This window comes from Porites lutea, chromosome 1 (genome assembly GCF_958299795.1).
Source record: "Porites lutea chromosome 1, jaPorLute2.1, whole genome shotgun sequence".
NCBI classification, from domain to species: domain Eukaryota; kingdom Metazoa; phylum Cnidaria; class Anthozoa; order Scleractinia; family Poritidae; genus Porites; species Porites lutea.
In genome coordinates, this window is record NC_133201.1 from 30,898,764 (window position 1) to 30,910,850 (window position 12,087).

Here is a 12,087-nt window from a genome sequence, read left to right on the forward strand (position 1 = left end):
TCGCCACCGCTCGTACCGTTAGCTGTTATCAATTTTTCATTGCAATTTAGATGCCTACTACACTGGGTACCAGAGGTTTTTTCTTGCGTGCGACGAGGAGCTTCGACACGTCTACGGCCGAAGACACGAGCGGCGAAGCTGCGAGAAAAAACCTCTGGCACAGAGCGCCGTGATTTACCTTGCTAGATGGACCTTGACCTTGTCTCTTATCTGTCAATCAAACCGGCTGTCGCAGAGCCCAATATTTTTCGCGCGGATCATTTTTTAGGACTTAACCGAAACCGGAAACCGCGCATGAAAAGCTTCTGGCGCGGGTAGATGCATACGTGCTATTGGTCAGTTCCAATGGACCATTTTGATTTAGTCCAGGATGAACAGGTTTTTAGCGAAATTTAATGTTACCACTGTTCCTTTGTTAGCTTCAAGCTTTGACAAATTGCGTCAAACAGCTGAGTAGACCGAAGCCTTCCAACCCAGCACCATCAGTGGCAAGAGAAAGGATTGTTGCTAGCTCAACCCCTCTACCCCGTGTGGAAAGTAAGGAATTTTTTTTAGTCTATTAAAACATATTGTTCAGTGGAGGATACTTATTATGAAAGTCGGCAAATATCAGATAAAAAGAAAAGTGCTGCAGATCATGTTTGGAGTTCCCTGACGGTGCACAATCCTTTGACGGAATAAATTAATGCGACGATTTTATTGGTCAGAAAGATTAACATGAAAGGAATTCCATTGAACGTTGTGCACCGTCAGCTCCACAAATACATATGACAGAGGCGTGTTGCTTTGATTAATGTCAAGTGTGCTCGCGAGATGCGAAGTCCTGTGACTAGCCACTAATTTGTACAATGCGAGTAAAAACAAAGGCATTCAGATTCGTTGCCTGGGACAGAAGTGTTCCTTGATGAAAAGCATCTGTCCCACACAACGAGACATCGAAATTGCGGTTGCTATTCATTACGTCTGGGACGTAATGGACGCTCCCTGATAACAATCGTGGTTCGTTTGATGTAATGCTTTTCATTTGTTGGGTCATGTTTCAAGGAGTGGACAGCAGCATTGATGACTTGTATTACAGCTTATACAGTAGCAGTGTTACCATTCCTGACATGCTCAAGGAATCACCCACCAGGTAATAAGTTGTCATTGTGAAGTATTTCGTTCCTTTGTTTGGAAGCCATTTTGAGGTGGCGCGTTAAGACTGGGTAGGTGTTGTACCGAATTGCACTATGGGACTCTTCGGGACGTTATCGCTTCTTTTATTCGCTACTTAAAAAACGAGAAGGAAACTGTAGCCGAAATTCGTCCTGCAGTTGTTCTTGGGATCGTTACTGGGGACGCGCCGGTCAGCTATTGGCCAATTTTTCCATTACCCTCAAGTCCTTGCGAAAGTTAACTCGGCCCAGTTTCCTTCTCGTTAACATTCGCGCAGACTTTTGGGACATGGAAAAAAGATCAACAGCTGGCGAATTGACGTAGCCAAACCTGCCTTTAAAAATAAAGAGAAAAATATTTTTGGCTTTCAAAAATTGCTGAGGAAGTTAAAAAATGCTGAAAAAGGTATTATCTAGAGAAAGAAAATAGAGAGAAAAATATTTGCGGCTTGCAAGAAATACTGAGAAAATGTAAATGTAAGGCCAATGAAATCCTTCTGAGACGAAGCAACAACCGTCCTTATGTTCCTTTGAAGACAGAAAAAAATATATCCTTAATCTTCGTGATTGCTTGAAATTGCTTTTGTAATCTTAGAATTAGAAAGAAGAAGATTGAATTGTCTGCCGCTGTCTATGTAATTAAAAAAAAAAAGGTTTTGCCGAATTTTACTTGCAAATCGTCTGACTTTTTGTTACTCTGTAAATTATAAGGTGATGGATCGTTGTTTTTCTTCCTTTTAGAAGTATCAGCAAGTCCGCTGTGGACATCACATTAGAGGATAAAACAAAAGAACTCATGGAAGAGTCTAGAATGCTACTTGTGCAGTTCGCTATCGACAGAGTGTCTCTTGGTGTTCACAGCATGGGTGAGATGTTGCTGTTGTACCGCAATCACAGTCGTTGAGAAGCTGAATTGTGTCCCTTTCATACCAAATATACAAATTTAATGAAAGCAGGGGTCAATTTAATAAAACTTTTACAAGTGTAGCTATCGTTCTCAGACTCTAAAGCAATGGCTACACTTGTAAGCGTCACTTGTAAAAGTTGAAAAATTAAATTGACCCCAGGTTGAAAAAAAGAAAACCTGGAACACAGGCTTTGACTCAGATTCAAGTAAACTTCAACGTTTTTGTAATTCGCACTTAAGTTGCAATCATCTTAAGTCAGAAAGCAGATGTTATGAGGTAAAGAATTTAAGCAAGGTTTAACTACACAAGTTTTTAACTTGTTTGAGCTTTGGTTAAGTTAATGTAGCACTAGACAGCTTGACTTGTTTGTGGCTCGTCTATAGGTAAGCATAAATAAGCAAAGTTTCTACTTTGTACTGAATATTTTAATTGAAATCAATTTCTGGCATCTTCCTCTGTTTGCTAAACAGGCTGCCTGATAGCTGAACTGCAGATTTTAGGAGTAAAAGCAAATTACATGAAGAGACCATATGATTCCACAATATCCTTTGCTGTCCATGGAGTCCATCTTGTCGATGCGATTCAGAATTTTGGGCCTGAGTATGAACTGCTGTTTTCTTCTTGTAAACCGCAACCTGTTCCATCTTCAAGTAATGCTAGCCTCTCTCAGTCGACAAGTAAGTTATCCGTTGCCTTTGTATGTTTGTGGCTCAGAAGTGAGCCTTCGTAAAGCTTTTTGCTTATTTCCAGCGTTTACTCAGTAGAAAGAGTTTCCTTTCAGTTGTTCCAGAAACAACAAAAAAATCTTACAAGCTAAGGCCATGTTGAATTTTTTACCGGAACGTTCAGGTTATTTAGAAGTTTATCTTTGCCCTCAAGGTCGTATTACGAAGGGACGATTGTAAGTTATTTTTCTTGAAGAAATACCCTCGAACATGTTTCGGACAGATGACTTCCAGATGTTATGTCCGCTGATACTTTTATATTTGCAGATTATCATACCCGCAAAAGATCGTTTCTAATCAGTTTTAACTTTAAATAACTAATAGAGACCTTTAGATTCGAGGTCGGGAACGACTACGACTACGAGATTCAGTTTACGGTCAAGTCGCCCAAAATTCATCTCGCCCGAAGTTATGTCGCCCGAAATGTTAAGTCAAGTCGCCCTAAATGCCAAACTGGCGGAAACAAATTATCATATATTAGAAGTTTTATCATTTTGCGATCGGGAGAGGACTTAGTCTCCTTTCAATAATGATGACAGTGCTAACCTTTTTTGGTGGAAAAAAAAAGTACAATGAAGCTTTCGAGGGTGTCTATATTTTTGGGAATACGCGAAAAACTTTAAGTCAGGCATTTCGGGCGACATCTGTAAACATTTGAGCGACATCATTCTGATTTCAGGCGAGATGACTTTTGGGCGATTTGACCGTAAGCCAAATCTCGTTCTCTTAGTAGGTCTCGTCATCGAACCTAAAGGTCTCAAGATGAAGGTGTACCAATTCATTCTTCCGTTTGTCCTTTCCTATCTGACTGTATTTCTCCTTTAGAGGTTTTTTCCTAGGAAAATAAAAAGCAAGAAGAATAAACATGATTCTGTAAGAGTATAAGTCAGTAGGTACCATTTACCAGTCAGCCTATTTAATATGTGCTTTCATCTTTGTCTTTTGAAGGTGAAAAGTCTTTCACGGAAACAGTGAGCAGCGCATTTTCTGTGGTAGCAGATCTTGTCAGACCGGGATCCAAAAGAAAGCTACAGGAAAGTGATGTGTCTTTCACCAGCGAGACAACGGCTGTTATGGAGGAGGAAGATCTTATCACGTTTGACTACCAGCACTATGATGCCGACAGTCCTTCCACGAAAAGTGTTAACGGAAGTGGAATGAATCTTGTCAACCTGCAGTTCAACACCCTTAATGTCATCGGTAAGATCTGAAATGCAATTCATGTTGATTTGAAGAAGTTTTCTCTTTGCCCGCTTTCAGCTACCGAAAGGCTATTTATGTTTACCGGCGGTATGCATATACTTTAACCATCAGCGTTTGAACATAATTATGATCGATGTCAACAATGTTTTCAGCAGATTTGAGGATTTTCAATTTAAGGACAGTAGTCAGCATTTAGAGTCTAATAGGGACTATATTTTAATTTCAGTATACTGCAGTAAGAGTTTTGGAGTTTGTCTTCAGATAAACTGTCTGGTTACATAAAGGCCCAAGCATTTTCAATTTTGGACTCGTTTTTTGAACTGAGACTCATGATTTTTCACAAGATGAGCCCCAGGACTCACCACCTTTTTTGTAACAAAATCACTGAGTAATAACAGTGGACTACAGTCTACTCTTTAAGAAGGACACTTATTGGACCAGCAATATGTGTCCGTGTTATAAATAGTCAAAATGAGTCAACTAAAAGGAGTAGTCTGTTTTACCCATGTGCCCGTCTTATAGAGGTACCTCTTAAGATCGAGAGCTGAGACTGTATTTCTAACAAGGTGTTCAGGGAGGTACAGCCAATTAACAATTGTCTTTATTTCCCCACAGCAAATCAGGAAACGCTTGCAGCTTTGGTTCAGTTTTTTAGTACTTCATTTTCATCTGGTGAAAACGTTTCGAGCATGACAGACTTACCGACAGTGCCTGAACAGCCTGACATAGAATCCCATCAAACCCAAGCTCTAGAGGTAAGTGTAGTGAAAAAGACAATCAAGGAACAATGTTAGTTAAGTGAATGTACACAAAACGTGCGTTGAGATAAAGGCCAATTTTGTTAGATTATTTGTGCGTTAAGGGGTTCATTCAAGGCAACTCTTACCTTTGACTTGGAAGTTATTTCACTTCTTTTTAGCCCAGCGCATAATGTATTAGACTTCCCACTAGTCAATGGTAAGAGGGCGCGAGGGACCCTCGCAGAGCCTGCGGAAGCAAGGGACGTAAATCTAACTGCATGTATACTGCATCATAAGATCTTTTTCAATTTCCCTACGTTAATTTCACTGGCTGTTAGTATTGTCATCACGTGTCGTGTGTAAGGATACTGAAGCCCCCCCTCCCCCTCCCCCAAAGAATCAGTCCGTTTTAAGTAGAAGGCAGATATTATGTGCGAGCAACCGAAAGGAGTTTCATACCAAGGAACATGCATAAGTTAGTCACGGATGATTTTTCCTTTGGCGGGACACAAAAAAATTTGTTTCCAAGTTCATACCTCTCGTAGCCCCCAAACATCATTTCTTACTTGCATATGTCTTTGCGTTTTTTAGGAGCAGGTATCTGAAGTAACCGAAGTCACGGCATCATTTAAATCTATCAACGTTCTGGTAATAAGAAGCGTCAGTCTTCATGGAATGAAATCTGTGCGTAAAGTCGCGGAAGTGGATGTTGGCGAGGTTCAGCTAAATGCTTCTTTAGGAGAATGTCAGCGTCTTGATGGCTCCTTAGGAGGTTTTAGAATAATAGACCTTACTCCAGAGGGCTCATTGTATCGCACTGTGTGTACGTGCGGAAGTTTATTCGCAGGGGATACCACCACAAGGGAATCCTCGTTTTTATGGTCGTTACCAGAAGACATGCAAGATGGCCCAAATGACCAGCGAGCTTTTACATTTACCCTCGTTATACCTCCAAAGGGTGGACAAAGCCCCAGACTTGTTGTCGATGTTCCGATGGAGAGTGACGTGGATGTTTCTGAAATCGCTAGAAATATTCAAATAAATGTACGGGTTGCTTCTGCCCAATACACCCACACCCATAGATTTCTTTCCGAGCTTTTATTGTCGGCTGGTGATTATGCTGTATACGCGGCCCAGTTTGGCGAAACCTTACGTCAAGCTGCTAGCAATGTGGCCATGGGCCTTGTAAGTAAAAAGAGAGCACTGGCGGAAGGTCTTGACTACTTGTCGTCATCCTTTGTCACCACAGGTGGACAAGAGGAGAGGAGTCTTGGAAGTCGACAGGAGAGCTTATCGTTTGAAAATGATAGCGATGCAATTCTTGACGGTTGCGACTTTGTTGACAATATTCCTTTAAGTCTAAAGCGACGAGTTTACAGCTGTATCACGGTTGAGTCGCCAATTGTGCAAGTGCCCAAGTCTTCTTCTAGCACAGAAATGCTTGTGGCTCATTTAGGTAAAATTACGGTTCGAAACACGCACTTGATGGAAGTCGTCGAGGAAGAAAGTGACACGGGACATTTGACTGCGGTGGAGCATGACATTGATCGCTTGTTCGTGGAAATTAAAGAGATGAGTCTTTACTGTTTGACACCAGGCCTTAAAGATTCATCAAGAACTTCATCGTTCTCTTCCCCAGAATCATTTACGGGCAGAAACGTCCATAATTCACCAAAATCCCACAGTACGCATATTCTTCACAAAACAGCTTTTGAGCTCATGATAGATCGTCGTTCTGAAGAAATTGGTGCACTGGGTGCGCCACCGAACACACAAAAACCAACCATTCACATTTCCGGAAAGGTTGCCATTCCTCTGCAGCTGGAACTCTCCACTCATTCTTATCACCAGTTACTTGACACTATTGATAACATTGGTGGTGGCAAGGAAACAGTGCCTGTCCCTCCCCCTGCTGGGGTACATTCGTCATCTCTGGCTAGTCCTACTTCTCAGTCTCCAAGCACACTTTCTCCAAGGTGACATGACATTTAAAGAGGCTACCTCACTGCTTTTTTGTCTAGTATATATTTCTGTATAGTTAACATCTACAACGTAGGTGTTTCCCTCTGTTACAAACAGCTTTGTTGAAGATGCTCAAGTCACCATTTGCACAACTCCCATAGTACACTCTGTGTGCCCTCCTCAAGTTTGGGCTTAACAATTTTTCCAGTTTCTCCTGGGTATTGAGAAATTAAAGGGGCTGTGTCACGGCAGTCCAGTTCATTTTGTCCAATTTTGCCAATTTTGTCAGCCCCTTTAAAGACGATGCTTATGCAATTTTTTGGGAGGCAAACAAGGTGCATTAGAAAGGGTAAGCGTCACGTTTGCGTCAAACGACAAACGCGAATTTGTATCACGTGACCAAGTTTCTGCTGTACTTGTCGTTTACTGTTCATTATTTCTAAACACAAATTAGTAGTTTCATGCTATTTTTATCCATAAGAATTGTTTTTAGCTGTTTTTCATTTCTTATTTAGAGAAATTCTCAATGTGAATCTGACGTGTGCCGTTTGCCGTATACGTGAAGCTTACACTCTCTATTATGTGAGATGTGCCAATAGCAACTTTCAAAATATTTTTACACGGTGCATATGAAATGTCTCAATCTATCCTGACACATTAAAGAGGAAACCATGAGACAAAAAAGCTTAAAACTTTAGAAAAATCTTTAAGGGAGGAAAGATGGTGATTGACTTGGATTACAGACCACTTAATTGAAGTGTTTAGCCTAATTTTGCAAGGACATAAAAAGATGGTGGCATGACTTGAAAAGTTCTGTGTCGTCCAGTCGTCGCTTTCACGCTGGTCTAGTTTTGACAGATAAGATAGCAGCATTTTGCGTCTCGTTTTTCGTGAGCAGGGTATAAGTAATGTGATAAAATTAATGATTACATGTATGAATATTCAAATAGATTGGACAGCTTGCGAGTTGTTGCAGCCATAGGGTCCTTTCGATAAATCTAAAATCAACGTTATAGTGAGGCTTCGGGATCCAAAGAAAGAAAAACGATAAACTTTTTGATTATTTGGAGTCTTTTTTTATTGTGTGCTTTACTGTGAACTTAAGTTCTAATATATCGTCACATCACGTTTAATTACATCAATATGCCAAAGTTTCCTCGCGTACAGTTTACTAACCTTTGTGTTTCAGTAGAAGTTTGTCCTAATCCCAAAGTTTCTTTTGCTTCCTTACAGCTCATCTGCATCGAATCTGGAAGCCTACATTCCAGAGAAGGTTTTGCCGGAGAAACGGGTAACTTTTGTTCCAAATGTCTCATTTGGAGAAAATGTTGAAAGCACTGACGACCTCAGCAGTGATCATGAACTTGAAACAGAGGGCCCCACGCCAGTAAGAGCACATTTTGAATTGCCACACTTCAGCATCAAGCTTTGTGGAGAACTCAACAAGGTTGAACACGACTTCGTGGACATCATGTTCTATGACTTTATCCTTAGTTATGAGCACACCAAACCCACGGTCACTCTAATTGACGTTTCTCTTGGTGGACTTCTCGTGGAAGATCTACTTCAAGAACACGATTCGCCTTATCGCCATCTCATTTCCTCTTCTGCTCCTCGTCAATTCCATTTACGCGAACGCTCGCTTTCTGCCTATCCCTCCAGCCTATCCACATCCTGCCCCGTTGTTTCAGATGCTGGGTTACACTCTAATTTCTCGTCCTCCCTTCCACACTGTCTCTCCACGACTCACCATCAAAGCCCGTTTCGCCCATTAGCTCCCTTGCGGCCACTCATGAAGAATCATAAATTTTCATCCCTACCTTCTGTTAACGCCTCCACTGATAGCGATTCATCCGTGGAAGATGTAAAAGTTGTGGTTAAAGAAAAGAAGAGAAATAATCTTGTACACATTAAAGTTCTTTTGGTTGACAAGAAAGACGACGAATTTAGTACCAAGCACAATTCGGTAGGTAATCTTTCTTTCGTTATCTTTCTTTGTCAATGTCTAGAATAAGTCTACAAATGTGTTAATTTATATCAAGAAACCATAAACTGAAAATGAAGAAATGATCGTCGCAGTCGTCATATATCATTTTTTAACAAACCATAAACTGTTGTCAAAATGACTGCGGCTTTATGGAACGGGGAGCTCGCAGTTGTTTTTATGAAACTTAAGAAAGGGTGGGATGTGGAAAAAAAATGAAGAAAATAAGACCACGTTTAATTGGTTTAAAACAACACAATAGGAAACAAACAAACACATTCACATTCGACTGAGACGAGACAGTGACTTTGAAGGGCCATCAGTCACAAAATAAAGTGGAGTAATTGAAGTAGTGCTACACACTGCATGGCCTTGTGAGATTCTTTTGCTGTTTTTTTTAAGGGAAGGGAGAGGGGGATTAAAAAGGCTTCTTGCTCATCCCGATATCATGATAAAATTTACGTAAGTGGACGTCTTGTTTGATTCATGACGGACTTAATTTTTTCATGTTATTTGTTCCTTAAGGTAAACCGCATGATTGATGTGGATTTTAACTCACTAGAAGCAAATCTAAATCTCCAGACCTGGGTAATTGTGTTAGAGTTTTTTGGAATTGGAGTTCCACAGCAGCCGCTAAGCTCCCAACCCAGTAGCCCCAGTGCCACATCTTCACTATCAAATCCATTGGACAATGCACTTGATGGAAAGCAACTTCCAATGGAGATAGAAGGTACATAGAAACACTGCTCATGAATTGTGCTATTCACGTATGTTTGACATCATATAGTAGAGACTTTTATAGGTGTCGTCATCATTAGCTATACGCTGTATGGGTGCCAGAGGCTTTTTCTGACCTAATAGCCCGGCGTCTGCAAAGCCTGCGTTTCTGGAGTTTTAATCTCAAGTATTTTGAGAACGGACCTCTGGGGCTAGACACTACCTAGACGCTACTTAGGTCTGGTGCCGTGAAGGGTTGCACAGGAAACCTTCCCTGCTTATTGCAAGTTGTCTTCAGTTTTGTAATGCTGGTGTAAAGCGAATCGGATGGAACACCGCAGTTCGCAATTCACCTAGATTCGTCGACTGCATCTATTGGGAGATATGGCACGGCGCTCATGACGTATTTCGACTTTTCAATGTGGTACTTGTTAAGGTTGGGGAGAGGCCCTCACTTAAAACCACTTATTGATGGAGTGTTTTTGAACATTGCCTGGTACTGATGCTTTTTCAATGCAAAGTTTTTGTTTCTTTTGTTTCTCATTAATAGGTGTTGAAGAACCTGAGAGTGAAGGCCTAAATACAGAAGTCAAGTTCCAAGTATCTGCGTTAACTCTGGTACTGAGTAAAAAGAGATATCCCATAGCCAAGGTGAAGGCGTTTGGACTTTTTACTGATATAAACATGCGAGACGGTAACTTAGCTGCAGCAGGGAGACTCACCAGTGTATCAGTAACTGATATGTCTCCGCATGGAACTTTGTACCGGGAAAAGTAAGTTTGTATGTCGGCGTTCTCAAGTCTTTGCTGGTGATATTTGTGTTTTTTATCTCGCATAATTTTTAGGAAGTTTCCCGCATTCCACATCCCACATCTCGCGTTTCGCTCTCCACATTTCACATTCCACGTTCCGCATCCCGCATCCCACATTTCTCATTTCCTCCTTTCGCATTCCACATTCCACATACCGCAATCCTCATTATTTCTTCGGATTAATTCAGGTTTCTGGAAACTGCCCACCTACCCCTCCCCTAGAAGTAAGTGTTAATGTTGGCTTTGGGGAGGGGTAAACCTAAATTGATCCATTTCTTCTGCAAACTCATTCAGCATCCCACATTCCGCATCCCGCATTCCACATTCTATATCTTGCTTTCCACATCCCACATTTCTCATTTTGCATTCTTCTTTTTTTATCTGGCATTCCATATTTTTAGGTTCAAAACGTTCGGAGACGAAGCCCTAAGTTTCAATTTCTTCAAGTACGGCAGTCCAGACCCTGATTTACTCAGAGACAAAGACATGAGTCTAAAGTTGCGCATGTCATCTGTGCAGTATGTACACACCAAGAGATTCCAGACAGAGCTAGTTGTGTTCTTTCAACACTACCTACAACTCCAGGAGGTCTTAGGCAGAATGAGGGCTGCTTCAGAAGGCAATGAGGTAGTATGATGACTGATATGTTTTAATCAGTACCAGTGTATAAAAATAGTACCTCGGAAAGAAAAATTGGGGATTAACTTTCCCCATACAAACAAATAAGACAAGCGTGGCTTCACAACTTCTTGTATGATTGTCTTACACTTTATCACATTCGACACATGAAAAATGATTTTTATATAGCTCGCACAAAAATTGCATGCGTAACAGAGTGTTCAAGTTTGGAAAACAGATCGTAAACGGCAAATGGTAAAATCACCAGATTTTTAAGAAAACAGCGAGTCAAATGGTCTTACACGAAAGTCGAGTTCCTGTTTCTTTTTCTTTTTTTTTTTTTTTTTTCAGAAAGAGCTTGAAATGCGCTCGACAGAAAGGCTTATACCTTACCTGGCCACTAGAATGTGGACTTGCTTTTTATGAAAATTCTGCCTCTTAAAACTCGTCTTGCCACTTTAATTCTTTGACTTGTTAAAGATAATAAAAAGACGTAATTGACCCAGCTGATAAGCAATAGGTTTCTCTTTCATTCCCCAACTAAGCCGCGCCACCTTTTCCTTTACAACCCGACAGGTTTCGTGGATGTTTGGTAGAGGAACACGAGTTACACTAGACATCAAAGCTGGTAATCCAGTTATTCTTGTTCCTCGCTCGGCTAAGTCCTGTCACATGCTGGTGGCAGACCTTGGTAATCTCTCTGTGGCCAATGACTTTCGATGGGATTGTTCACCGGGTACTTTGAGTCACTGCATGAACGCACAGAGGCCACAATATCAAAATGATTCCGGTAAGTCTTTGGGTACTGATTCAGACGCGAATCGTCCTTAATTGCGGGCGACCAGAGGAGCCTGCTACGGCACGTATGTAGTCACGAAATCTGATCAAGCGTGTTTGACCTTCTATCACGTGAAGCTTACGCAAAGCATTTAGCGGTGGAGCAAGAGAGTTTTGACTTCCAATCGTTGTCGCCCGCACTCCGTAACCTTCGGTTATTATAGTATTAAGGCAGGCATTGACCACACCCTATATAAAGTGGGTGTGAATGGCCAAAGACATCTGTGACTGTAGCATTGAAGGGTATCGACTTGTTCATTGCTTGATTTTGTTGTTTTTTCAGGACCTAACCAAACTCAACATGTCTGTTTGCTGGATAGTATGCGCATTGAACTAGTGGATATGGATCTGTTTACAGCTACAAGAATAGCAGCCAATAACCAGCAGTCCTCCAGTGAATTCTCTTACAAAAGCCAGGTTTGGCAAA

General features: G+C 41.1%; 1 protein-coding gene across 1 annotated transcript in view; it reads left to right on the forward strand.

Annotated features, from left to right (window-relative positions):
* The window catches only part of LOC140948189 (intermembrane lipid transfer protein VPS13D-like), a 76,012-nt gene that overhangs the window by 21,018 nt on the left and 42,907 nt on the right, over positions 1–12,087 (forward strand). Inside the window, exons 20-32 of the mRNA XM_073397414.1 lie at positions 420–537; positions 1,045–1,132; positions 1,896–2,020; positions 2,533–2,739; positions 3,736–3,987; positions 4,606–4,745; positions 5,325–6,706; positions 7,926–8,658; positions 9,202–9,406; positions 9,944–10,166; positions 10,607–10,832; positions 11,400–11,625; positions 11,944–12,077. Coding sequence (XP_073253515.1) covers positions 420–537; positions 1,045–1,132; positions 1,896–2,020; positions 2,533–2,739; positions 3,736–3,987; positions 4,606–4,745; positions 5,325–6,706; positions 7,926–8,658; positions 9,202–9,406; positions 9,944–10,166; positions 10,607–10,832; positions 11,400–11,625; positions 11,944–12,077 — 4,059 coding nt within the window. The remainder of the gene's footprint in view (positions 1–419; positions 538–1,044; positions 1,133–1,895; positions 2,021–2,532; positions 2,740–3,735; positions 3,988–4,605; positions 4,746–5,324; positions 6,707–7,925; positions 8,659–9,201; positions 9,407–9,943; positions 10,167–10,606; positions 10,833–11,399; positions 11,626–11,943; positions 12,078–12,087) is intronic.